The following is a 27,594-nucleotide window of genomic DNA, read 5'->3' as shown; positions in this document are numbered from 1 at the left end:
AAATTCAATCTGAAAAAGAATCAAAAATTTTGAAAGTCAGAAGTGATCATGGTGGAGAATTTGAAAATGAGCCATTTGAAGCTTTTTGTGAAAAACATGGAATTTTCCATGAGTTCTCTTCTCCTAGAACACCACAACAAAATGGGGTTGTAGAGAGAAAGAATAGAACTTTACAAGAAATGGCCAGAACCATGATTCATGAAAACAATTTACCAAAACATTTTTGGGCAGAAGAAGTGAATACAGCATGCTATGTTCAGAACAGGATCTATATTAGACCTATTTTGGAGAAAACAGCATATGAACTCTTTAAAGGAAGAAAACCCAATATCTCTTACTTTCATCAATTTGGATGTACATGTTACATTCTGAACAACAAGCTCTACCTAAAGAAATTTGATGCCAAGGCCCAAAGGGGAATCTTTTTAGGTTACTCTGAAAGGTCAAAGGCATACAGAGTGTATAATTCAGAAACACTTTGTGTTGAAGAATCTATGCACGTTAAATTTGATGACAAGGAGCTTGAAGATAAAACTTCAAAGCAAGGTGAAAGTTCTGCAGAGATACAGGTTCCTGAAGCTACTCCAGAACCTGATCAGATAGCTGAGTCTGAAGATAGTCCAGAAGCTGAACCCACATCAGAAGCACAAGATGAAGCTGCTTCTGATGAAGCACAAGATGGCTCACATCAAGCAGATCCTCCCAGAAACACATTCAAACACAAGTCTTCACATCCTGAGGAGCTAATCATTGGAAACAAGGATAGTCCAAGAAGAACAAGATCACATTTCAGACAAGAGGAGTCAATGATTGGACTAATCTCAATGATTGAACCTACAACAGTTGATGAAGCATTTTCAGATGATGGATGGATCCTAGCTATGCAAGAAGAGTTGAATCAATTTCAAAGAAATGATGTGTGGGATCTGGTACCCAAACCTCAGCACAAGAACATTATTGGAACAAAATGGGTATTCAGAAACAAGCTGAATGAGCAAGGTGAAGTAACAAGAAACAAAGCCAGGCTTGTTGCACAAGGGTATAGTCAACAAGAAGGCATTGATTACACTGAAACGTTTGCTCCAGTTGCAAGATTGGAAGCAATCAGGTTACTTCTTTCCTATGCAGTTAATCATGGCATAATATTATATCAAATGGATGTCAAGAGTGCTTTTCTAAATGGTGTCATAGAAGAAGAAGTGTATGTCAAGCAACCTCCTGGATTTGAGGATATTAAATATCCTGACCATGTTTTTAAACTGAAGAAATCACTATATGGCTTGAAACAAGCTCCCAGAGCTTGGTATGATAGACTAAGTAATTTCTTAATCAAAAATGATTTTAAAAGAGGACAGGTTGATACTACACTCTTCAGAAGGACCCTTGGGAAAGATATTCTTGTTGTGCAAATATATGTTGATGATATAATATTCGGTTCTACTAATGCATCTCTTTGCAAGGAATTTTCTGAGTTGATGCAGGATGAATTTGAAATGAGCATGATGGGAGAGCTGAAGTTCTTCCTTGGCATTCAAATCAATCAATGCAAAGATGGAGTCTATGTTCATCAATCAAAGTACACAAAGGAGCTTCTGAAGAAGTTCAAACTTGAAGATTGTAAAGTGATGAACACTCCAAGGCACCCCACGTGCAACTTAAGCAAAGAAGATGAAGGAGCTAAAGTAGATCAGAAGCTGTATAGAGGTATGATTGGTTCTTTGTTATACCTCACTGCATCTAGGCCAGATATTTTATTCAGTGTATGCTTGTGTGCAAGATTCCAATCAGATCCTAGAGAATCTCATATGACTTCTGTCAAGAGAATCTTCAGGTATTTGAAAGGAACAACTAATCTTGGACTCCTTTATAGGAAATCCTTAGATTATAAGCTAATTGGATTCTGTGATGCTGATTATGCTGGTGATAGGATTGAAAGAAAGTCAACCAGTGGCAACTGTCAATTTCTGGGTGATAATCTTATATCCTGGGCTAGCAAAAGACAAACAACTATTGCTATGTCTACAGCAGAAGCAGAATACATTTCAGCTGCAAGTTGTTGTACACAACTACTCTGGATGAAACATCAGTTGGAAGATTATCAGATGACTGCTAACAGTATTCCCATTTATTGTGATAATACTGCTGCTATTTGTTTGTCTAAAAATCCAATTTTGCATTCAAGAGCGAAGCACATTGAAATCAAACACCATTTTATCAGAGATTATGTTCAAAAAGGAATTTTAGATATACAATTCATTGATACTGAAAATCAATGGGCTGATATATTTACTAAGCCTTTAACTGTTGAAAGATTTGATTTTATAAAGAAAAATTTGAACATGCACTTTGTATCTGATTAAATGCTTGCTTGCTCCTGAATAGGATTTTAGGTTCTGAAGTTAGTTCAGAAGCGGTAGTCCATCAGAAGCTCTTTATTGAGGTTCTGAGGAAAACTCGCTTCTGATGATGACGTCAGCATCTGAAGTCCAGAAGCTGGATTTGTTGCTTCTGAATAGTTGAATTAGTGGAAACGTTGGAAGTTACCTTTTAAAAAGTAACTTCTGGCCCACTAACTTGGTAGTCACTCTGTGAACTTCTTACGTGGCCTGTATGTGTTGGTGTATAACTAAAAGGGCAATGATGATTTAATAGCTTTGAAAGTACTTTTCACGCGCCCCCAATTTTGTCATTAATGTTATGTTTGTTTGTCTCTTTTGAATTGCAATCGTTTTACTTTTAACACTTTGACAATTCACACACTACTCACTCACAACAAACACATTTGCTCTCAAACCTCTTGCGAAGTAAGCGCATTCTCTCAACCTTAGAACCCTAAAATCTTCATCTTCTTCAAATCTTCGTCAATCATCAAATGGCATCATCAAGCTCAAAAGTTTCAGAATCTACATCAAACAAGCAAAGCGTATCAGAATCTGGGTCCATCTACAAAGAGAAGACTATGGATATTCCATGGAAATCCTTAATCGTCCAAGTAGAATCACCAGTGGACTTCACTTCACTCAAGAAGTACGAAGTGGACATGGAAGGCTACGTAGAAACTCAGAAACTGTCTGGCTACTTCAACATGCTAAATGGGCCAACATATGTGAACTTGGTCAAAGATTTCTGGTTAAGGGCTGAAATTGTCAATAGAAAGCCTGTGAAGGCAGCAGATAAACCAGCTGGGTCGAAGAAAGGAAAGAAGGAGATTGAGTTGAATCCCACTTCCTTCAGTAGCCTTGAGATAAGGTCTGAAGTGATGGGTATTCCTGTAATCATCACAGAGGAGATAGTTGCTAAAGCTTGTAGAATGGATGCAGAAGGAAGGTTTCAAGAAATTGTTAAGAAGGATGATGTCCTTCTGCAAAACTACTACAACACTCTTCTGGGTGGAAACAAAGATGCTAAGCCTTCTGAAATGGAGATTCACAATAGAATGTTGGTGAAATTCAGCAATGATTGCTTCTTTCAAAGAGCAGGTGGGTCTGATCAACCCAACAACCAACAGAAGCTAGCAATCTATTTCATGACCAATCTGGAAAAGATAAACTTTCCAAGATATGTATTGGATCATCTCTGCTGGGCTATTAATGAAAGCACAGTCAAAGGAAGGAAACAAGTGCCCTATGGAAAGATTGCTCTCTGAGATCTTTTATCAAGGGAAAGTGCTGGATTTGTTGAGAAGAACAAGGGATGCTTCTGATAAATGCTTCGAAGTTTCTACTGCAGAGAAGACTATCAGTAGCAAGACTTTGCATTCAATGCACTTTTTCAAGACAGCTCCTAAAGATGAGAAATGGTTGGAGTTGACCACAGAAGAATCTGAAATTATCAGAGACTTTCCTTCCATAGTTAAGGAAAGTAATCCTGAACATTTAGCTAGATTAGTAGCTGAGTACGTCTTGGAGGAAGATGCGAGGTCTCAGGAGGAAGCTGCTCTTGCTAAAGGGAAACGCAAGAAGGCCAAAGCAGTTGCTGTGTCAGAAGCTGCTGTTTCTGATGCACCTAAAGGGAAAAGGGCCAGAACTAGTTCTGAATCTGATGCTGCTCCTACTAAAGGAAAGAAGGCCAGAACCAGTACTGAGTCAGAAGCTGCTATTGCTAAAGTTGCTAAGTTTGAAGCTAAACCTGTTTCTATCAAGGATAAAGGAAAGATGCAGAAGATTGGTGCTGCTTCTATTCCTCAGAAGAGAAGAAAAGGTAAGGCAGACTTGGTAATCACTCAAGAGCAGCTGGAGGAAGCTCTTGAAGAAATGGAAAAAGAAGAGGCTGATCCCAAGCTGAAGAAGAAGAAGGCTCCCCTTCAACTTGTGAGTCCTATGGTTGAGATGACTCCAATAAGGAAAAGGATGGCAGATGAACGTGCTTCTGAACTTATTGCAGACAAAAAGGATCTAAAAGCACAATACACTCATCAAAGAGATGAAAAGCTCAAGGCTTTGGGATTGGAAGACTGTGATAGGTTCTACAAAGATAAATTGGCTGAAGTAAGAGCCATTGCTGGTAAGCCCACTGAAGACAATGAGGAAGACGATATGATGCTCATTTTTGAAAATGCTCCAGAAGAGGGAACTTCAGAAGTAGTTCCTCAAGCTGCTGATCCACAGAAGATCACTTCTGAAGCTGGCCCTGCAGATCAGGTAATTCAGATTCCAGTCACCTCTATCCCCATTTCACCTTCTTCACCATCTGTACCTGAACCAATAGAAGACACTTCTGTCTTAGACAATCTTGCTCTCCATTACTCAGGTGAGTTACCCATAGACAAATCTACTTCAGAAAAGGCCTCTGAAGCAACTCCAGAAGCAGCTGCTTCTGAAAACGTTGTTTCAGAAAACCCCCATCAACAAACACCTGAACCACATAAACCCACAACACCCCCACAATCACCAACAGCTACCATTGACCCCCAACTCAACACTCAAACATCAACTTCACCACAACAACCACCAACTGAAATTGAACACTCCCCACAACCAACTCCCATGGATGTTGACATCTCTCTAGTCAATGTTCAAGCCTCAACCTCTACCACTCACATTGCCTCTGACCAGCCTTCATCTTCAAACACACAAACACACTTTACCATTCCACTTCCTAACCCTGTTCAAGATCTGGAAATCATTGATTCTGATCTTGAAATCCTTGAACAACCACCCACAAACATCCTGGAATCTGGATATATTAATTCTGAGCTTCTGACAATCCTTAGTAGATTGCATAATCTTGTGGATCAACGAAGGACAATTGATCTCACAAGTGCATATGAAGACTCCTGGACATCTCTTCAGAACCGGGCAGCTGAGCTTATTGAAGATATCAAGGCTAAATGCATCAGAGTCAAGCAAGCTTCAGTCAGAAGACTAATAGAGCATTTGAATCAGAGTCTCAGAGTAAGAAGTTCTACACTGCTCCTGGCAAACCAGCCTTTCTTCTTAGAAACGGATTACTTGACCAGAGAAGCAAGGTTGTGTAAGCTTCTGAAGAAACAGATGGCACAGCAGCAGCAAGAAGCTAAGGAAAGGGAACAGGCTCTTCTCCAGAGGCAACAACAGCTTGAAGAACTGTTGCAGAAGAAGATTGAAGAAATGGAGGAGATGAAGAAACAACATCAAACCAACACTTAGTTGCACACCCTTGTGTTTTTCTTTTTGTTTGTTGTTTGTTTTGAATTCCTAGTCCTTGCTTCTGAAACCATTCTGTTTTAATTCTCTTTGCTTCTGAATGCTTACTGATTCTGACTGTTTAGCTGCTTCTGATATTTTAGATATTCATGTTCATATATTTTTGATCTGATTAATTTCTTGTATACTCTCTTTTGATTAATTTCTTGTATACTCTCTTTTTGTCTTTTATGTTTTTTTTTTTTATCTTTTTTGATAATGACAAAAGGGGGAGTATATGTGACAAGTATTTAAAGGCTCTGAGCCCCATTTATATGTGACAAGTATTTAAAGGCTCTGAGCCCCATTAATGGCATTTGAAATTTTTTGAAAAACTTCTATCATTTTTTTTACCTTATTGGTATAAGCTATGAACGAACGAAGGAGTATCAAAATTCAAGTAAAATTAATTGAACCATTCTTCTTATCTATAAGTTCATTCTTTCAATGATTCAATTTTGTTTTTAAGCTCTGATATTTTTTATTGTGCGAAAAATGAATTTAATTAACCTGGATAGAACTTAGGGGGAGCTTACAAACCTCACCTTAAATACTATCAGACTCAGGGGGAGTTTGAGCTTACAAACCTCAGATTCTGAGCTTACAAACCTTAGAACCCCAAAGTCAACTTGTTAATTAGATTAACAACAATTGATCAATTTTAAATACTTTTGTTTGTCATCATCAAAAAGGGGGAGATTGTTGGAACAAAATGTGTTTAACAATGAACCTTAAAGAGTTTTGATGATAACAAGGTATTAAAAATTGTAAATTGGACTAGCTAATATTTGTTCAAGTGTACAGGACCATAATTATAAAGTCACATCATCATTGGTTCTGAATGAGCAAATAAAGAGCAAAAGAAAATGAAGCTTAGATGATTCTGAAGGCAAAGCGCTCCTGAAGTCAAGCTGCTCCTGAAGAAATAGCGCCCCTGAAGTAAAGCTGCTCCTGAAGAATAGTGCTTCTGAAGACAAGAGGTCCAGAAGCCACATCATCAGAAGCTGCATCATCAGAAGCTGCCTCATCAGAAGCTATTTCACCAGAAGCTGAATCTCAACTGGATTTGCAAAAGATTCAAGAATTGAAGAATTATCAATGCAAAAGCTGTCCATTGGATTCGAAAACACAAACAAAGGATTAGTGGAATTTTGCAACGGTCATTTCAAAGGTGTTTGAAGGCTTGTGCTTGCATTTTGGACGAAAGCGTTGACATTGTACTTTGTACGAATTGTACAACCACGTTCTCCACTACTCTGTTTTGTGTCCACGCTTCAAGACAAGAAAACAGCTCCAGAATACGGTCTCGCCTGCATATATGTTCCTTTGGATAAGGAATGGATTTCAAATTGGTTCTTTATAGGACAACAACCAAATCAGGCAAAAGATCATTGGTGAAAGATCAAGCTTCACTAACGACTCTTTGGTGTGCTGGCAATTTCATAACGTCTCTTTCACACCTCTATATAAAGGAGTGAAGACCTAGAGAATTGGAAATGCAAGAACGCTAAACGAAAGACTCACAAGATTTTCACAAGTACCAAACCTCTGCTGAAATTGTTCTGCATTCACTTAGAATTTCTGTGTCTCAAAGTCATATCTTAGAAATTCTTAAGTTCATTGAGTCTGTATCTGATTTGTATTGTGAGCACCTCTGATTGTATATCAAGTGTTCAACCTTAAACAATTTTCTGTGTAATTTTGTTTAGTTAGGAAGTCTCTTGCAGTTGTGCTTGAGCAGGAAGTCTCTTGATTGTGTTCTTGAGCAAAGGAAGTCTCTAGCTTGTGTGCTTGAGCAAAGGAAGTCTCTTGCTTGTGTGCTTGAGCATTTGTAATCAGATATTACTCATAGTGAAATCTCCTTGGAAGTGCAAGGGGGACTGGACTACTTCCGGATTGTGGAAGGAACCAGTATAATTGCTTTGTGTCGTTCTTCTTCTCTCTCTCTGTTTTATTCCGCTGCATTTAGATTCTGATTATCACTTCAGAAGCTGTCTCACCTAGCTTCTGATCAGTGTGTTCAGTTTTTAGGAGAAACGAAGAATTTTTCAAAACACAATTCAACCCCCCTTCTTGTGTTTTTCTCACCTTCACGGCGTTTCTAGGTAGTCACATACTCCCAGAAATCTCAGCCATAAGGTTCATTGCCAAATTTTGTTTTTCAATTTACTTATATTTAGATTAGTTTTCCATGCAACTACATTTCTAGAACTTGCATTGTTTCTCTATTATTGATTGGTCTTTGTTAATTACACACTGAGGCAAAAGTGCTTGGTCCTGTGAGCCTTTTTGAAGCCTACCCTGTTTTATTTGTTGAATTTATCCTTTCTTAACCAATTGTGAGCCGGTAGGATTAGAACTTTTTGTTCGGTGACAAACTACATTACAAACCTAGAAACTTTTAGGACTTGTCCCTTAATGTATTTTCTGAGTTAAGGCATTGTAGAGTGTTGCTAAAGATTAAGTTTGGGGTTGCTATTGGAATTTGCAACCAACTAAGTTTGGGGTGGGGGTACTAGAGAATAAGAGAACAAAAATGAAAGAATTATGAAATTGTCTTGTTGAAATATACACAAAAATGGTGTATCAAAAAAAATGAAAAAAAATGCTGAAAAAGGGACAAAACATTGAAAATCCGAGTAACTTCAAACTCGATTGTCCCTAAATGATAAAAATATTCTCTAGTACCTTTGCATTGTATTTCCACAAGGTGAATGATTAAATGATTGAATTTTGTGCTTTAACTTCCGTAGGAATGCCTAACTCAAATTTTGTGTAGCCTACTTATCCAAATATATCCCACCTTTCACCTAAGCCCCGTTATAACCCTAAAGACCTCAAAAGTGTGTAATGATATTGACTTTGATTGATGTTTAGAAACTTTTCAAGCGTATGGTAATATGTAGACCTGCATGTCGACTGGTAGAACCCTGTTTCAATTTGATGCGAGGAGTTGAGCATTGGTGGATGCGAACAAGTCAAACTAGCTCATCTTTAGCTAGAAGGAGAATGAACTTTTGGGTACTATCGTTTTGTCAGGTAACTGTTATTTTACTGTCGTTAGTCACTGTTGCAAGCAAATTCCTTGAGGACAAGGAATGGTTTAAGTTTGGGGTTGTGATGAAATGCTGTCATTACGTAATTTTTAGGACTTATTGTGACATTTTGATAGAGTTCTCATGCAATTTATACTGTTCTGGAGTGCAAAAAGCTTAAATATTGAAGTCTGTTCAAAGGAAATCGCGCCACGCCAATTTCAAGCCGTGCTGCGATTTTTGAAACAAAATTACATCCTCCCTGTTTGAGGGAAATCGCGGCACGCCTATATACATGGCGCGGCGCGATTTTGACGGGTCAGGCCCATGACTTCTATAAATACTGCACTCAGCCAGAAGAAAAAGAGGGACGATTTTGGAGAGCAAAGTGTGATTTTGAGACATCGGAGACGGCTAGAAGTGCGATTTCTTCATCCTTTTACCAATTCATGTATGTTTTAATTATTTCATTGATTATGCTATTTGTAAACTCGATTATGAGTAGCTAAATCTCTTAGAGATTAGATCCGAGATGAATCTTTGTAACCCTAATTGACACATGTTGCTGTGAAACTCTATTTTGTTTATGAATTCAATTCTAGTTTATTCAATTCAATTGTTCTTAATGCTTTTTATATCTTGATCACATATAACTTGATTTCGTGAGAACGAATGACCACTGACCATAGCTTTCGACTTAGACCTAATTGAATTGTTCTAATAAACATGGTTAGTCTAGGAATAGATAATCGTTTGTTAGTGATAATAGGTTAACGTTCGGTAAAACCTTCAAGAATTATTAGACCACCTAAGGAATTAGGGGCTGTAGTTTAAGAAGAGGGTCATAACTCAAGGGATTGATTAGGGCTATTTTGTTAATCATCATAAATTAGAAAAGGATTCATAACAAATAGGTGCAGTAGACCAATTAGGGGAACTTAGAGGATTCGAAGGATCTGATCTCATCTCTCTCCATATTTTCTTAACAAATCTTTATTTTCTGTTTCTTGATTTAATTAAAATCAAACCAAATCTACTGCCTAGTGGCAAAACAAAATAAATTTTATACATCCTATTTCTATAACGCAATTGAATTATTGAAGTTAAAAACAGTCCCCGTGGGATCGATATTTTTACTACTTCGATAGTATTTGGTGCACTTGCCAAACTTCTATCATTGAAAAACCAAAGTGCAATTTAAAACACCCAAAGTGAAACAACAAAATTGTAACTCATTAATTTTTAGCAAAAAAAAATTAAAAATTATTCAACCCAAAATGCTGATAAAAAAATGCACTTAATATAATAGTTCGAGTTTGCTACATTTATCTACCTCTATTTATCGTCATTTTATGAAAGATAGACACAGATGAAAAATTAGTATGACTCATTATTGAAATCCACTTATTAAAATAGGTTCCACTATTTTTTTTTTTTGGAAGGAAGGTTCCACTAAAAAAAAATTTGGAAGGAAGGTTCCACTAATCTATTGTTTATCTTAATTAGAGGTGTCAGAGCGGACAACTCCACCCTTTAGGACCAGCTATAGCGGGCTTGAAGTTTTATCGAATTGGAAAAAAAAATATTTAAATATGAGCTTTAAAATTACTATCCAAGTTCGGCCCCATACAAGTTGCGGATTAAACATGTCAATCCTTATTTATTTTCATTTATTGAAAACATTATAAAAAAAACCCACAAAATTTCTTACAAGAATTACTTTTTATTTATCCAAAAAATATAATAAAAAACAAAAGAGAAAATAGAAATAAAAAAAAAACATGAATGATTTGGAATGTCCGAACCCTATTTAAGTTTACCAACTTTCACCTTACGATCTTTCCATGTTTTACAATTCATAAAAACTTGAACTTTTCCTTTCGAAAAATAACTTTATTTTTTTCTTTCTTTTAGCATATATACATTGAAAGAATTATACAAACACAAAAACTGCCCAATGGTGGGACAAAAACCAAAAATCAAGCAAATTAAAAACAAGTCAAAACCAACTAGCAAGATCTGAAACAACCCTTTACACCAACAAAGCTATCACCTTAACAAATGCTCAAACACATACGCCAACAGATTTGGATCATTTCCTTCCATTCAGTCTCTTTTTCTCCCTTCTTCCATAATTTGTATCTTTCTCTCTTTAAATTTTAGAGACAAGATCAAGAGAGAGAAACTTTAAAGAAGTAAGATCAAGAGAGAGGGACGCACTCAAGAGATTGATGGACATGTATTTTGGAAGGAGGGAGAAATAGAGAGTGATTGGAAGGGGATGATCCAAAGCGAAACAACAAACATATTAGTGCTAAATAAAACTACAACAGAAAAGACTCGAGCCCAAGAAACTGAAACACAACTAGCCTCCAAAACAGAATACCAAGAGAGGAGCAATACATTATCTAATAAAAAAAATCTCTTGGATTCCAACATCATTCATATATAAAACAAACACGTGGATGACTTTAATCTACTTAAGTCTAATTGCCAAGATAAAACTTTGATCTCATCTACCATCTCTTCAACATTTCTGACCTTGTTATTGAATGTTATCTCATTCCTCGACCGACAAATAACTGTATGCCAAATAAGCCAAAAACCTTTGCGAGCTTTTGTAGTCATTGCTAAGCCATACAAACACTCCAATTGTTCAAAAGAATTTAGAATTTAGAGGGGGGGGGGGGGGTAATAAACCCCACACCAATCCATCTAAAAACTTTTTAACCAGGTTTGTGATATAACTTCACAATTTAGAAATAGGTGAGTCAATGTTTCGTCTCGATTATCGCAAAATGCACACCGTCTATTATCATCCGGATTTAAGACTTTCCTACGCACCAATTTACATCGGGTTTGAATGCAACCTAGGAGTATTTTGCAAGAAAAATCTATCACTTTGGATGGTGTGTTGAACAAAATAGAAAGTGTATTGTATCATCATCAAGTAATAATATTTATAAAAGTTTGTCTCAACATGGATGGTGTAATTTCAACTAAATAATATAAATTGTTCTTACGTTGTGTAAATTGGGGGAGTTGCACTAGACAATAAGTTTGGTTTGCAGAAAAAAATTACAGAGATGAGATCAAATTAAGGAGAAGGATTATGTCAATTTGATTCTCTTCTGTTATTTGTTTGGTAACTACAAACTATGAATATAGTTTGAATTGATTAATTGATTTTTTAGACATTTGATCAAAATATCTAGTCCAATATCTAGATGAGATGCGATGTCCCTCTATTTGAAGAAAACGCAGATTCGCTATGTGAAAATCCACTTATCATAATTCTATAAATATTGGTCTTCATTTCTTTTCAAGATATGATCACATACCACATGACCAAGGTATGTTGTAGAGAAGATAAGGAGGGAGGGGGGGAGAGAGAGAGAGAGAGAGAGAGAGAGAGAGAGAGAGAGAGATAGATAGATAGATAGATAGATATCGAAAGAGATAGAGAAATCAACTTCGACGTCAAATCTCTCTTCTTCTTGTTTTGTACTGTAAGGTTTGTCTAGTGAAATCTTCTATATTATTGGGATTAGGTGTAGTTGTTATGCATGTAGATACTTTATATGACCGATTATATATAAATTCTATTTTAATATATTGGTGTTTTTATTCTCGCACTTAAAGTTTTTCCTGACGTGCAATTGAAAATGATATTTTGACTTAAGAAGTGCTAGATATGGACTTTTTCTGCGAGGGACATGGCCAGAGCATTTGTGGATGCTAGTTACGAGTCATCAAACTAGGTTACATTACAATCACACCCACTCTTGGATCTTAATTCCATTGTATTTATTAACTAAGTTAGACATAATAAGTTAATAGAAATACCGGATCCTACATCGTTTGCCAGACATGAAAACGTACGATGAATAATAAGTGAATGTATAATTGAGATATGATGAGTATATAATTGATCATTGAAGAACATTAGACAATTAGTTAATGAAATTTAATCCCGACGATATTATCTCCCATTGTTTTCCTATTTAACTGCAAAGACCAATATATACACAGAAAATGAAACTTTCCATACTCAACTTAAAACAATATTTGTTGTTGAAAGGCTTTAGTATCGCAAAGTTCACGTGAATACAATAACTCAAAATACTTTTAGGGGGGTGTATTGGATTAGGATTTTAAAAGACAATTTTTGTATGAAAAAGTCTAGTGGATTTTAAAAGATTATGCAAGATTTTGATGACTTTTAGGATTTTAAAAGATTCTCAAGGATTTCAAGGGATTTATATCTTAAGATTTTATAAGATTTTAAAAGACTATCAAGATTTCAATGGATTATATTAAAGAAGTTAATTGTGTTTTTCCTAGATGCTTATAGATGTTTTTATTTTTTCCAACACTGTACTACACTATTATTAATTTTTTTTTCAACACTGTACTACACTATTATGTTACTAACAATTACTGCCAATTTTTTTAAGACGACTCTATGTGTGGAACACCTCTGATCACAGAATTGAAGTCAAATCACTCTTTATCTCAACAGCTATTTTGAACCCTTCGTAATTTCAGTATAATAAACTTTTGTTTGAAGTAGAACTAATAAATCCTTAATAAGAAAAGTAGAACTGATAAATTGAACAAATAGAATTGCACCAAGATGTTGTATTCAGGATCCAAGGATCAAACCATTAAGGTGTTTATTGTTTGGAAATACGGACTCTAATCTATGAATCTTTGGTGGTTTTTTGTTCTTTTACGTTAGCTGGCTATGCACTTGCTTGTTGCTTTTTTATGTGTTTTTTCACTAGTAGAACTAATAAATCCTTAAAAAGAAAAGTAGTACTGATAGGGATTTTAACTTGACGAGAATGAAATTACAGGAAGCCTCACAATCCACCAACATTATTTTGATGAAGGTAGTCTCACAATCCACCGTTGGTAACAAACGACCTTCCTCTTTGAACCTGAAATCTCCTTGGACAACCCGGAAAGAAAATTGTGAGAGTCTCACAAAGTCTCACACATTTTTGTGAGATTGTTGAATGAGTAGTGTGTTCACATTTTTAACTAAAAAGTCTCTCAAAATCCATTACATAAAAGAATCCATTAAAATCTATTAATTTTTGAATACCAAAAGACATTTTATAAGTTGTGAGAAATCTTAATTGAATACCAACGGATTTCGTTGCATTGTAAAAAAAGTCTTGATTGTCTTGATTGAATACCATAAGATTCATTTATATTTTATAAAAGTCTTGATTGAATACCACAAGATTTTTTTATAATAAAAAAGTCTTTTAAAATCCCTTAAAATCTGGCGCTTTAAAACAACTCATCAAATACGTATGAAGTAATTCCTAATCATATTGCTACTATTATTACGAATGTTTTCGTAAAAAATACATAACCGTATATGATTATTTTGTAGTATACGATAATTACATTGTCACAGTATCATTTTTTTTAATGTCTTTTTTTCTCTATAGAAAAACATTATTTTTAATGTTATATGTTTGTGTCAGTAGATCAATGTCTATTCGAGTTTGCAAAGAGTGAACTAAAGAGTAAGATTTGTAACCCTCTTTTCGACAAAGGATCAAATCCAAAATCAAAGCCAGAATTGAAGGATCTATTGATTCTGTGAAGAAAAAAGCAAAGATTTTTTTAGAGGAATCTGATGGGTATTTTTGCTGCTATTGGAGTGTTATCACCATTTCCATTCTACTATTACCTTTGGAATTGGCCACAATCATGGGTTGATTTCTGTGGTAAAGGAAGAGACCCTTCAAAGATTATGGCTTATGTTGCTCATTTCTTGAAGATAATTCAGTTCATTTCACTCTTTTCTGTCTCTTCTTTTCATTGGCCTCCTCCTTTTTACTTTTGGCCCCTTTTTGCATTTGGACAGTTCCTTAACTTCAGGTAACTTTCTTTTTCATTTTTTGTACTTTTTGGTTTCTGGGTTTTGTTTGAATTTGTGGATCTTGTAATGGGGTTTTATAAAGTTGATTCCTTTTATTTAATTTTTATATAATGCTATATGGTGCTGAATTGGAGGAATTTTGTTTCAAAAATGTGTTTGATGAATAATGTGAGTTTAGTTTTATAATCCCTATTGGATATTAGGATAAGAAAAGGAGATTTAGGGTCTGTTTGGATTGACATATTTTTGAGCTTATGAAAAATAGCTTATGCAATAAAATAAGCTTTTATGTTAATTCATATGTTCTCGCTAACGGAAATTGTATCTTAATAAGTTGTTTTTTCATAAACTATTTTGACAAGCTTATGAATATTACATACAAGCTTATTATTTGCAGAAGCTATTTTTCATAAGCTAAAAAATAAGCCAATCCAAACAGGCTTAAGTCAATGCTTGGATTCACTTTTGGCTTTTCAAGAATTAAACGTATTTTGATAGACTGTGTCATTGATTTTTTCGCTACAATTGATTCTGAGTTGAGGTTAAGATTTGTAGCATTTGTCTCCAAACATGATTTTTTTACTCAAAATTATGGTTCAATCCACTTTCACGTGCATGTATCGAAACATACATTATTTTGCCTTAAACTCACTTTTAACGAAAGTCAACTTAATCAAAATAAATTTTCACCACATTTGAACCAAACACAACTAAATTTGTTGTTATAATATTTGGTACTCTTTCGACTTTGCAGTAGTTAGTTTAGTTTGAATTACAAAGAGTTTGACAAAATCATAGTGACTTTGTAATTGTCTTAAAGCTCAAAATTTTAGTTTTTACCACAATCATTGTGATACACCATGAATCTGTCAAATATATCGTCGATACAAACATGCACGTGTACACATTAGATCTTAAAGGATTTTGTATTAAGATGTTGACATTGTGATTGCTTGTGAAATAATTGTCTCAATTCGATATGCTAACTGGTGGAATGATGTAAATTCATAAAACTGAGATTTAGGCGATAATTTATTTTGAAGAAGATATCCTGATGCCATGATACGGAGTTTCTATGCATGTGTTTTATGTGTGAGTGAGTAGTGAGTAGCGAATAATGGGGTTTTGTAAAGTATGTTCCTTTCATTTTCTATGATATTAGGATTAGAAAAGAAGGTTAAGTGCATATTTAAATTCACTTTTGACTTCCAAAGACATTAAGTTGATTTTTGGTATGTTCAGGGTTCCTAATTCGAATTGATTTCGCCTTTAGAATGATTGCAGCTTGAAATTAGGATTTATAGCTTTTACCTTTTACCTCAAATTGTGAATTTTACACTCAATTTTGTTGTTCAAATCACTGTCATGTGAATATATCCAAACATATATCATTTTACTTTAGACTCACTATTAACTAAAATCAATTAAACCTAATCAATTTTCACCACTGTAGAATTAAACACATAAGTTTGTTCTTTTTATTTGGATGATGAAATGATAGTATTGAGGTTTTTTTGATACTTTCCCCACTTTGCTGTGGTGTATAATTCAGATCTTAAAGGATTTTGTATTAAGCTGATGACATTGTGATTGCATGTGAAATAAACGTCTCAATTTGACATGCCGATTGGTGCAATGGTGTAAATTCATAATGCTTAGATTTGAGATAGAATTCATTTTGAAGATATCCGTATTTTATGGTTTGGAGTTGATATGTCTGTGTTCTTGGTGACTCAATACTGAGTAGAGAATGCTACAATTTTAAAGCAACGCGAATTTAATTAGATCCTTTGGCTGTGAGAATATCACAATTGCAGAAGGAACATTTTTGCTTTCTTTTTTTTGAGTGAACACTCATTTTGGTTCTTATGTGTATGAAGTGGTGTTACTGTAGTGCCTATATACCGAAATTACAAAAACATCATTGAGTGTATGTTCTATTAGTAATATGATGACCCAAGCCAACTAATAGAAGATACATTCAAAGATATTTTTATAACTTTTGTTAATTCAAGGACTATAGGGTTAGTGCCCGACACATTTAAGGACCAAAATAACACTTACTCCTTTCCTTTCTACATTACTACCAAACAATCTTACCAAGAAAGCACTCTGGAAAACATAACTTTTATGTGTGATTTTACAAAAGTTAAAAACAAAATATTAGTATGTTTTAATTTGGGAAGTATTCCAGCAAGAGACTGCTACCTGCAGTTCATTCTGCAAATCATGTATCCAAATAAGCTATGAAATGTTTTGCATATTAATATTAATTTTCCCAGAATAATAAATGAAGAATCACCAAGATGAATACCACCGTTTTGATGAAACTGTGATGTGTGTTGATGAAATTATGTTTTTGATGTATTTTTTGATGAAATTATAGCATCCTCCGTCATTGTATCTTCAAAAGTGTTTCGATGTGCCCGAATATTCTCATTGAGCCTTAATTTTTAACTGTATTGCTTGGATATTTTGCCTAATCATAATGATCACATTGTCAAATGACAGGGTTTATCAGCTGCTTGGTGAACCCGGCACGTACTACGGTGTACGCTTTGGAAAAACTATTCCATGGGTAACCGAATTCCCTTTCGGCGTCATCAGTGATCCTCAGTATGTTGGTAGCATCATGAGTCTTGTTGCATGCATTTCATGGGTTCCTTTTCAGTACATTCTCCTGTGGATTTTAGGATATGTGTTTATGATGCGTGTGGAGTCGAAGGAAGATCCATCAACTCGGGCCAAGCCACTCAATTGATTCATGTGTTTGGATGCACGTTTGCCTCTTGATTTTTGCGTCCCGAGGCACTTTGAACGTGAAAATTCAGCAGCCACAATATGTAGCTTCTTGGTGGACGCGAGTTTAGGCCAAATGTGGCCGTGGTTCCAAACAAGCTATCAAGTTCAGTAGATTATATATAACTAGTATGAAATAAAATTATTTCAAGCGTTAAGGAACTCCTTTTTTGTGTAAACTATCATTATTTTTTTGAGGGGTTGTGTAAACTATCATTGATGTTTCAAAAAATTAAGAAATCAAATGAGGGGTTGTGTAAACTATCATTGATGTTTCAAAAAACTAAGAAATCAAACTAGCCACATCATCAAGCTCCATTGAAAAACAATTAAGGGATGTTGCTAATTTTAAGGAACATAATAGGACTCTCCATTGGAGACGCTCTAAATGTATTTCGATGCAGATTATTCACATGTCAGATCTTAAAAATCTATGGTTGAGTACATATATTGTGTAGAGCTATAGGGTTGACAAAGATCCTAATTACCATGGTTTCCTAAAAAATCAAATAACATCTATATCCTCTTCTATCCAACCACCCTAGCTGGATTGTCTGGTGTTTGAATCTCAACCTCTGCATATATTATGCAATGCCCCTGTCAACCGAGTTAATCTCACGGGGACGGCTATTTGGTTTTTAATGACAACTATGAATTATATGTGAAACTAATGAAATAAAGAAATATTATGTTAAATTAACATGTATTATGTTGTTTTTATTGTGTTTTAATTATGGCATTTTCTTTTGATTTTGATCCCTCAAAGAATAGAGGGTCACAACTCTTCAGCTCACTCTTTAGCCATTGATTTCCCGACACAAACATATAACAACAAAAGTGATATTTTTATATAAAAAAAAAATATTAAAATTAATATTTTGACAGTATCTACATTTGTTAATGCAATTATATAAAATCTAATAATGTTTCATTTATATTTATTTGGTAGTATGTGACAATTATACTGACATAATATTATTTTTAATGTTTTTTTATACAAAAATGTCATATTTAATGTTATATGCTTTTGTCAATAAATCAGTGGCTTAAGATTGAAGTGAAGATCTGTGACCCTCTTTTCTAGGAAGGATCAAAATCAAAAGCAAATGCCATAATTGAAACACAATCAAGAAAAAAACAAAGATTTTTTCTTTTCTAGCATAGTGTAATGGGAATTGTTTTGGCTATTATAGTGTTATCACAATTTCCTTTCTACTATTATGTATGGAATTGGCCTCAATCATGGGTAGACTTATGTGGTAAAGGAAGAGACCCTACCAAAATGATGGCTTATGCTGGTCATTTCTTGAAGATAATTCAGTTCATTTCACTCTTTTCTGTCTCTTCTTTTCATTGGCCTCCTCCTTTTTACTTTTGGCCACTTTTTGCCTTTGGACAGTTCCTTAACTTCAGGTAGTTTTCTTTTGGTTTCTGGAATTTGTGGATCTAACAATGTGGTATTATAAAGTTTGTTCCTTTCATTTTATATAAAACTATAGGGTGGTGAAAAATGTGCCATTTGTTGAATAATGTGAGGTAAGTTTTATGATCATTATTACTGAATATTAGGATAAGAAAACAAGATTAAGTATATGCTTGATTCCACTTTTGGAGAAAACAAAATTGATTCCAAAGATGTAGAATTGATTTTGACATGTCTGAATGTTCTCGAGTAGAATCGATTTTGCAGCGGTTAGTTTAGTTTATTGGTGTATAAATCAGATGTTAAAGGATTTTGTATTAAGCTGCTGACATTGTGATTGCCTATGAAACAAATGTCACAGTTTGTTATGCCAATTGGTGTAATGGTGTAAAGAGAATGCCATAGTTTTAAGTTGCGGAGCAAAGATACTAGACACAACACCGACATGTAACTAGTAATAATTTAAGAAAATAAAGTAATTGAATTAGCCACATATATCGGTGTTGGACACGGACACGTGTGGGTACCAGACACGTCCACAAGCTGAATTATCAGTGCTGCATAGGTTTTAAGGAAACAGGAATTTAATTATATCCTTTAGCCGAGAGAATGTCATCATTGCAGAAGGGACGTTTCTACTCTTTTTGTTGTTAATATTATCAAACAAAGTAACCAAAGACCCTAGAAAACATAATTTTGTATAAGATGATTTCGTAAAAGTTGAACACAATATTACGTTTTTTTTTGATTGTATTGGTTTGAAACTTGCCTAATCATAATGATGATATTGTCAAATGACAGGGTTTATCAGCTTCTTGGTGAAGCCGGCACATACTACGGTGTTCGCTTCGGAAAAACTATTCCGTGGGTAACCGAATTCCCTTTCGGGGTCATCAGCGATCCTCAGTATATTGGCAGCATCATGAGTCTTATTGCATGCCTTCCATGGGTTCCTTTTCAGTACATTCTCCTGTGGGTTTTAGGATATGTGTTTATGATTCGCGTCGAATCAAAGGAAGATCCATCGACTCGTGCAAAGCCACTGAACTGATTTTGTTTCAGTAGATTAGATATAACTAGGAGGAATCAGTAGCATCTAAGGTGCCAAACTCTTTTTATGTTTCTGTTTCTTGCCAATGCATTGGAATGTCATCTCTATTTATATGTTCCGATTCCACAAAACTATTTCAAATGAACCGCGAAGTGTAAACTTATTTGATTTCTGTTTCTCGACACGGATTTTTGATTCTCTGCAGTCTTTCCATTCACTGGTCAGCCGTTGGATCAGTCCAATTGACCAAGAGATCTTGAGACTGCTCTTGACATATGTATGTCACAAGCTTGTCAAAGTTTAAACTGATTTAGGTGATAACTTTAATAAATGCAATCTTGTGCATGTGATAAGGATTTACATTTTTTGTTTGTTGTTTTGCTGAAAAGGATTCACCTTTCTTTTTTTGTCACAAGATTCATGCTTGTGCATCCCAAAGCTTTCTCGACTTTTATTTTTACGTGTTTTGACTTTCGTTTTAATTCATGTACCTTCTTTTTTTATCAGTATCCCCGAAGGAAACCATGAATTAGTTGATAATATACATTCCATCTTTACTATAAGTTTTAACCACAGTTAGCACAACGACTTAACTTGAAGTCCAGAACCCTCGCTCTCTTCCCTCTCTTAGGCTATGCAAAAGCTAGAGAAACATTGAAAGTTTGAATTGCATTTTTTACAGCCTCAACATCTATATCGATCAACTTCCCCGTCTTGGATGATATCACAATGCATTTCTTCTCTTCTGCCCGCGGAACAAACTTGTTTCCCTTCTCTTTAGAGCAAAATAGTGCAACACTGCATAAATTGAGCAACAGTTTTATGGGATCAATGTGATTGTCTTGCAAAGCTTAATAATGTGCTGTTTAGGGAAACATTATAATTTATGTGAACGGTAAAAGTACCTAGGTTTCTCGCGCGCATTTGCGAGTTGAATTGCAGCTGTATTGGTAGCTATAACTCCAGCCGAGTCATTAATAAGAGCAGCCAACTAAACCATACAACCACAGTTAGGGAATTAAAACTGTTAAAATGAAGATTTGAAGACTCACATTTTAACTACAATAAATTAGATCCAAACAGAATTCGGATTGCATGAAGACTATGCCACTGTGGTTTTCCATTTTCGGTCGATCAAAGAAAAAAAAATCAACGAGAGATATACTTGTCATTTTGTAATCATTCCCATGCTTGCAAAATGAGAAACAGACACTAGTTATGTTCAAAATCCTACTCCTATGTCCCTTATTGTTGTCTTTCCCCTTATTTTTCTTTTTCAATATTAAAACAGCATTTTTTTTTATTGATTTGTTCATTCATTTTCAGCACATCATAGTTCAATGTTTTGACATTTTTTACTATCTTATTTTTTCTCTCCAAGTTTGTTGCATGCATAATAACTATGGGATACTTGAGTACCTGTCCAGGGGTGGTGATGAAGATTATGGAGGAATCTTCTCCAACTATTTCCTCAACATTTTCCCTTTCTTTCTCATGTGGAATGACGAAAAGTGGTGTAAATTCCCTGTATTCATATGTTAATTGTTAAAAATATTGTCCAAAACATACATACCAGACAATGACAGAATGAATATAAGGAGAAATTGCTTGAGAAACACTCATTTGATGAACACAACGATGTAGGATACCTTTTTTACTTGCGCTCTATTTTGATAAACAACTTAATGAAACGTTTATAGCATAAATGTTTATCATACAAGAGTTTATGTATAAAAATAAGCTGAAAATAAGTTCTAAGCTGTTTTCATAAGCTATTATGGACAACTTATAAAAATAAGCTAAGAGAGACTCTATATTAGAGGGCAACATTTCATACCTTACAGCATCAGAAATTTCAGCCCACACTTCAAGGGGTAGCAAGCTATCAGGGTCACCCCTAGACTGCATTGTGGCCTTTGAGTCTGATTGTATCCCATGAATCACAACATATCTTCCTTTCCTTACACCTGCTTTTGTGTATTTCTCCTCCACAACTTCCTTCAACTTCCTTGAAAGTGATATTTTAAGCGGTGGCACAACCTGCCGTGGAACGCTTCGAAACGGCCTTCCTAGCCAGTCTTCCATTTGATGATACCTAGTTCGACAAACTCATCGGAAATGGTCCTCAGTTAAAGAAAAATTTCGTGAAAATCTATCAAATGTAAATGTAAATACTATCAGCTAAAAAGTTTTACACTGTCAACACATTATAACCAATCATATGTTTGACTTTAAAAGTAGTTATGATAAACTTCAAACATTTTTAATGATTTAACGATTAAGATTGATTGGCAGTGTAAAAACTGTTTACACCGTGATTTCAAACATTCACAAACTCACATATGATATCCTCCCTCTGAAAGATTTGTACTATCAGGTGTGAATGTTTCAGATAAAAACAATCCTGCTCCTGCGGCATTCACATTTGGGTAGACATAGCTAACTCTATCTCGCGCGGTTGTCATGAATAAATATGCTGCATGGCCAACTCCTGCCAATTTTGTGCTCAAGATCATGTCATAGTACCTACTCTGTAAGCATAACATAACAATAAATCAGTTCCTATATAGAATTTCTAATATATGTACCTTAGAAAGTAGCAGGAAAAATCTGTTAAGAGTTTTGAGCTATGAAGCACAGACACTCCTCAGATTAGGCGTGTCCTGAAGTCGGACACACGTCGGTATCAGTGCATTACAAGGTATAATCGATTTTCAGTCTCGGATTTCTAAAGAAAAATATCGAAACTATACACAAACGATTTAAAATATATGCTTGCCAACCAACCTTTAGCTGACCAACAAAATCAGTATACTCAGCAGGCTCAGGAAACTCATCGTCCGGATCAAAAACATTAGCCCATCTAACATTCTTATTCAACTCATAACATTGTTTCCCTCTCTCAGAACCCACAACATCAATCTGAACACCAGGGTACCTATCCTTAATCAACTGAATCATTGGAAAAAACAGCAGATTCTCATAAACACCACCTGATACCACACAACAACACCTCCTAACATCACCTCTAACTTTCAATCCTAAAGGAGCTATCTCAACCATATAACCAGCTGGAAACTTCAAGAATCCATAGGGATTGTTGTTTGGATTATCCGGCGGCCTTGGATCCTCGTCTTGTTTACCGTCTGAAAACAACGAACCATATTCGATATTCGGGTCTTCTCCATCGTCAAAAGGGTCTAGCCATGGATTGTTCTTTTTGGCATTTACGCGAAGATTTAGTCTTCGAGTTGAATTGTAACAATGTGATGGATGGTCTAATGAAGTTAACAATGAAACATTGGTTGGATAAGTTGAAGGAATGGAAAATGTGTTTGTAGTGAAATGAGAAAATGGTTTTGAAATTTTGGTATGCAAATAATATGTTGCAGTTGCAGCCATTGAATTTGAGGTTTTCAAATTTGGTTCTTTTTTTGCATTGTTCTGTTTTTCTTGCTACAAAGTTAGACATGTTAAGGACTAGAACGAGAATGTGTGGAAATGTGTTGGATAAGTGGGTCCCATTTAATCCTTTTTGTATTATGTGTAGCATCTTTAATGTTATCAATGATCAATCTTCACTTGTGGTCATAAATGACTACCACTATAGTTAAGGTTTTGAAAGTACTAAATTTTTGGGTGAATCTCTTGACCAAGAGTCAAGAATGAACCTTGAAGGTTTGAGATTTAATAAAAAAATTGACTTCTCTAAGTAATGCTCTTTTATATGCACAAATTTTGATTTGTGTCATGTCATATATTGATTTGAAAGTGAGCATAACCGGTCATCTCAACATCAGAAGCTAGTTGCTTGCCTTTGTGACAAGAAAGTTACCGTGACTTAAGTGTATTTTATGAGATTAAAGAATGATAAAAGAGAGATAAATCTTCAAAAAAAAAAAAAAAGAGATAATGAATAAGATGAAAGATAAAATAACGTAGGAGAGGGATAATAAATACATAATGCATTTTTCGACTTAAAGGCAGTCGATCCGAATCCACCGATAACACTAATTTTTTAGTGAATCTCTTGACAAAAACTATAAGATTGACGGTTGAGATAACATTTTGGGTTTGGCCATTAGCTTCAAGTGTTGGTTAAGATAATATAATATTTGTCATACAAAAATCATTAGGTACATCTATTTCTAAAGTAAATTAGAATCGACATTGTACATTGTCATTTTTCTAGGTTATGAGCAATCATATCAACCTTTCATATAGAAAACTCTACATGAGTTCGTGAAAAAGAATCTTACGAGAGTTGTTACAAATAAAAGGCAAAATAGTCCTTCGAACGAGATAATAGAACCTAACTCAATGATATCATGTACTACGAAATTGAAACAATCCCCCACACCACCACTTTGACGTCCATAGAAAATATAACTTGTTGAATCCTCTTTCCTAATTTTAAGTCCACTTCATTGCTTTCAATAAACTAAACACCTATGCAACAACTACCTTTACCGCCGGTTGCATCCACCATATCTTGGCTCTTATAAATATGAGAAATGATATTTTGACAACCACTTTTTACTATTTTTGGACAATTTTCTCTCTCATACTCACATGATTTGTTATCCTCTCTATTCTTTTTTCTCTCTCCATTGTTTTTGATCAATAAGAAGTGAGAAAAACAAGGTTGTCAACAAAGTTGTCATCAAATGGATGTCAAAATATCATTACTCTATAAATATATACCAAATTCATCATGCACACAAGTATCAATTCCTAGTTTGTGTTATGAACTTCGTTAAACACATACTCCCTCCGGTCACTATTATAAACAAGGCTTAATTACATTTTTGGCCCCCTAAGTATCCAAAAGTTGTGATTTTGGCCCCCTAAAAAAAACAACTCTTTTCAGGCCCCCTAAGTTTACTTTTGGTTGCAATTTTGGCCCCCCAAGCCAATTTTGACTTGTTCAACGCTGAATGAGGTGCCACGTGGAAAAAAAGTCCACGTGGCATCTGATGTGTCAATTTTTATTTTAAAAAATAAAAAATAGATTTTTTAATTAGAAAAATGATTTTTAGTATTTAAAAAATAATAAACTTTATTTTAATTTAATTAAAAAAACATAAAAGGAGAAAGGGGGAAATTGAAACTAGGGTTTCAGATTTTCCCCCAATTCGTGACCCTTCTTCCCCTTTTCCTCTTCTCCACCGTGTTCTTTCACCAATCCTCTTCTTCGTTTATCTTCTTCACAAATCTTCTATGAACAAATACCCACAAATTCCAGATCTGATTTTTGTCGCAACAAATAAGAGGGCGACGGAGCGGCGGTTGCTATGGCGTTGGATGTAATTGTGGTGGTGATGGTAGTGAGAGTAATAGAGAGCATGCAGGGTGAGGACATGAACATAATTGATGTTTATTGCATGAGGTAATAATGTCTACTCTTGTTGACATAAGAGGCGGCAGAGGTAGAGGAGGTGGTGGTTTTTGAAGGATTTTCATATTTACATTGTTCTTGTTTTTTGTATCTGGATCTGGGTTTATTTTCCATTTTTGCTTGCTTGGTTCTTCTGTTGATATATTGAAAATAGGGATTCTTATGCTATATTTTTTGAGATTTAAAGAATGAACATTAACAGTAGCAAGTTTAACAAGTTCTATGCTAAGGGATTGCTACCGTAACAGACCTTGTACCATCAAAGTTCATGCTATAAGGTCTGTGCTTGCATAAATCAAGCTTATTGACCACAACAGCAAGTATGGAGAAGAATGAATAGCGATGGAGGCGCCAAGATGGGTTGAAAAGGAAGGAATTTGGGGATGATGAAGGATTATGAATAGGAACAGTAATGACTTTCTGGGCAGCAAGAATATGATGATTGTGAAGAGGGAAAGGTGTTTGGGCATGAATCTTTGTTGTTGGAGCAAAATGATGATGAATTTCTACAAATAAAAACTAATTTTGTTGGATTGAAATGGAGAAGAAGAAATGGGAGAATATGCTAGACTAATATCTTCATAAAAGGCAGCTTGGCATTAAAGTAAAAAAAAAAAAAGTACACGTGGCACCTCATTCAGCATTGAACAAGTTAAAATTGGCTTGGGGGCCAAAATTGCAGCCAAAAGTAAACTTAGGGGGCCTGAAAAGAGTTGTTTTTTTTAGGGGGCCAAAATCACAACTTTTGGATACTTAGGGGGCCAAAAGTGTAATTAAGCCTATAAACAAATTTCTACTTTTTAGATTCATTCAATAAATAATGTATATGGCCTACAATATAGACCACACACATCATTTATTGAATGAACCTAAAAAATCAAAATTTGCTTATAACAGTGACCGGAGGGAGTATGCATGTTATATTTCAAGAGTAGTGATATTTGAACAACTTTTTGGTACAACTCTTTTGACAACTTTTGTTTTCTCTTCTTTGATTGGTCAAAAATAATAGAGGGAGAAAAAGGAAGAGAGCGAATAAGAAGATAATGTGAGTATGAGAGATAAAGTTGTCAAAAAGTTGTTAGAAAATGGTTGTACAAATATCATTTCTCATATTTCAAAAATCCAAGTGGACATTACAAGTAAAACATAAACATAAGTAAAAAATTATTTGTGTATATAATCTCTCTAGTAAAATAGACAATAAATAAAGAGATTAAATAAAACAAATATAAATTCGAGGTTTTGAAACTATTGTTACTTTAGGAGAATGAGTTGTAACAAAAAGAAAAAAAAGGACAATGAGTTTCAACACATTTCCCTTTCTCATACCTAGTTTGGGTTGAGATGCATTTGCGTGATGCACGCCACATGAAATTCTTTACTATAAATGGTACTTGTAACTGCCAAATTATCATCCAACCACCACACCTTGAGTTTAAAATTATCAATAATAACATACAGACAAAATAAAATACTATAAAATATTGTTTGGTTCACCAAAAATAATTAGTCTCAAATAATTATAATTATGAAATATACATAAAGGACTTTTGTGGGAAAAAGAGAAAGTCGTGTTAGGTTACATAAAACTTTTAACTCACATTCATTATACAACACTTAAAAATGGAAGTAAGTCATTCCTTCCAAAGAAAGATACTGTAGAAAGATAGAGTGTTAGAAGAGAAGTGTAAATAATATTAAAAAAAAAACTTTCATTCTAAAGATTTAACATAATAACATTCTCATGATATACGAGATCATATAAATCAGATGTTATGCTCTCGTATATCATGAAAATGTAATTATGTTAAATCTTTCTTTCCTCCTTAAACAGTTTATATTAAAATTCTTAAACAGTTTATAAACAGTTTAAAGTAAAAAATTTATATTAAAAATTGTGTATTCAAAATATTAAAACATTAAAAAAAATTCTTTTAGATAAAATTTATCAATTATTTCCTTATTTAAATCTTTAATAAATGTTCTAGCATTGGTTATTCTATCCATCAAACTAAAAAAAAAGCTATTTTACTTTCCCTTTTAAATGTTCTAAGATAAATTTAGAAATATTCCCTCCGATCCTTTTTATAAGAAGAGAAACCAAAAATCATCAAAACCAAGACAATTATTAGTTGTAATTTTTTGAATGTTTTTACAAATATACCCTCATAAAAATTTATGAAGTATTAAATATACCCACTAATATTGAAAAGATTAGCATTAAATGAGGGCTAGAAAAGTCTTTTAAACAATAAATATACCTTAAAGTCTTATAAATAAGACCAAGAATTTTTTTGAAAACTTTATTTAAACTTTCACT

The 27,594-nt window shown here is 34.4% G+C and overlaps 3 protein-coding genes across 3 annotated transcripts; 2 read left to right on the top strand and 1 right to left on the bottom strand.

Moving 5' to 3' along the window:
* Window positions 1-13,970: 13,970 nt before the first annotated feature.
* On the top strand, window positions 13,971-17,829 carry LOC146925739 (phosphatidyl-N-methylethanolamine N-methyltransferase-like). The gene is made up of 2 exons (XM_085758194.1): window positions 13,971-14,599; window positions 17,112-17,829. The coding sequence occupies exons 1-2, from the start codon at window positions 14,355-14,357 to the stop codon at window positions 17,359-17,361; spliced, it is 495 nt and encodes a 164-aa protein (XP_085614320.1). The 5' UTR covers window positions 13,971-14,354; the 3' UTR covers window positions 17,362-17,829.
* Window positions 17,830-18,324: 495 nt separating this feature from the next.
* On the top strand, window positions 18,325-20,253 carry LOC146925738 (phosphatidyl-N-methylethanolamine N-methyltransferase-like). The gene is made up of 2 exons (XM_085758196.1): window positions 18,325-18,812; window positions 19,624-20,253. Exons 1-2 carry the CDS (start codon window positions 18,568-18,570, stop codon window positions 19,871-19,873), a joined length of 495 nt encoding a protein of 164 aa, XP_085614322.1. The 5' UTR covers window positions 18,325-18,567; the 3' UTR covers window positions 19,874-20,253.
* A 159-nt stretch (window positions 20,254-20,412) lies between these two features.
* Window positions 20,413-23,319, bottom strand: PNSB1 (NDH-dependent cyclic electron flow 1). The gene is made up of 6 exons (XM_085758193.1): window positions 22,661-23,319; window positions 22,214-22,404; window positions 21,711-21,968; window positions 21,293-21,398; window positions 20,779-20,864; window positions 20,413-20,671 (listed from the first exon to the last, which is right to left on the bottom strand). The coding sequence occupies exons 1-6, from the start codon at window positions 23,273-23,275 to the stop codon at window positions 20,506-20,508; spliced, it is 1,422 nt and encodes a 473-aa protein (XP_085614319.1). The 5' UTR covers window positions 23,276-23,319; the 3' UTR covers window positions 20,413-20,505.
* Window positions 23,320-27,594: the final 4,275 nt, after the last annotated feature.

The sequence above is a fragment of the Medicago sativa genome, chromosome 4 (assembly GCF_051527215.1).
Source record: "Medicago sativa cultivar Bolivia chromosome 4, Bolivia_mono, whole genome shotgun sequence".
NCBI lineage: Eukaryota > Viridiplantae > Streptophyta > Magnoliopsida > Fabales > Fabaceae > Medicago > Medicago sativa.
The sequence above is the reverse complement of the archived record's forward strand: the minus strand, read 5'-3'. Positions and strand labels throughout refer to the sequence as shown.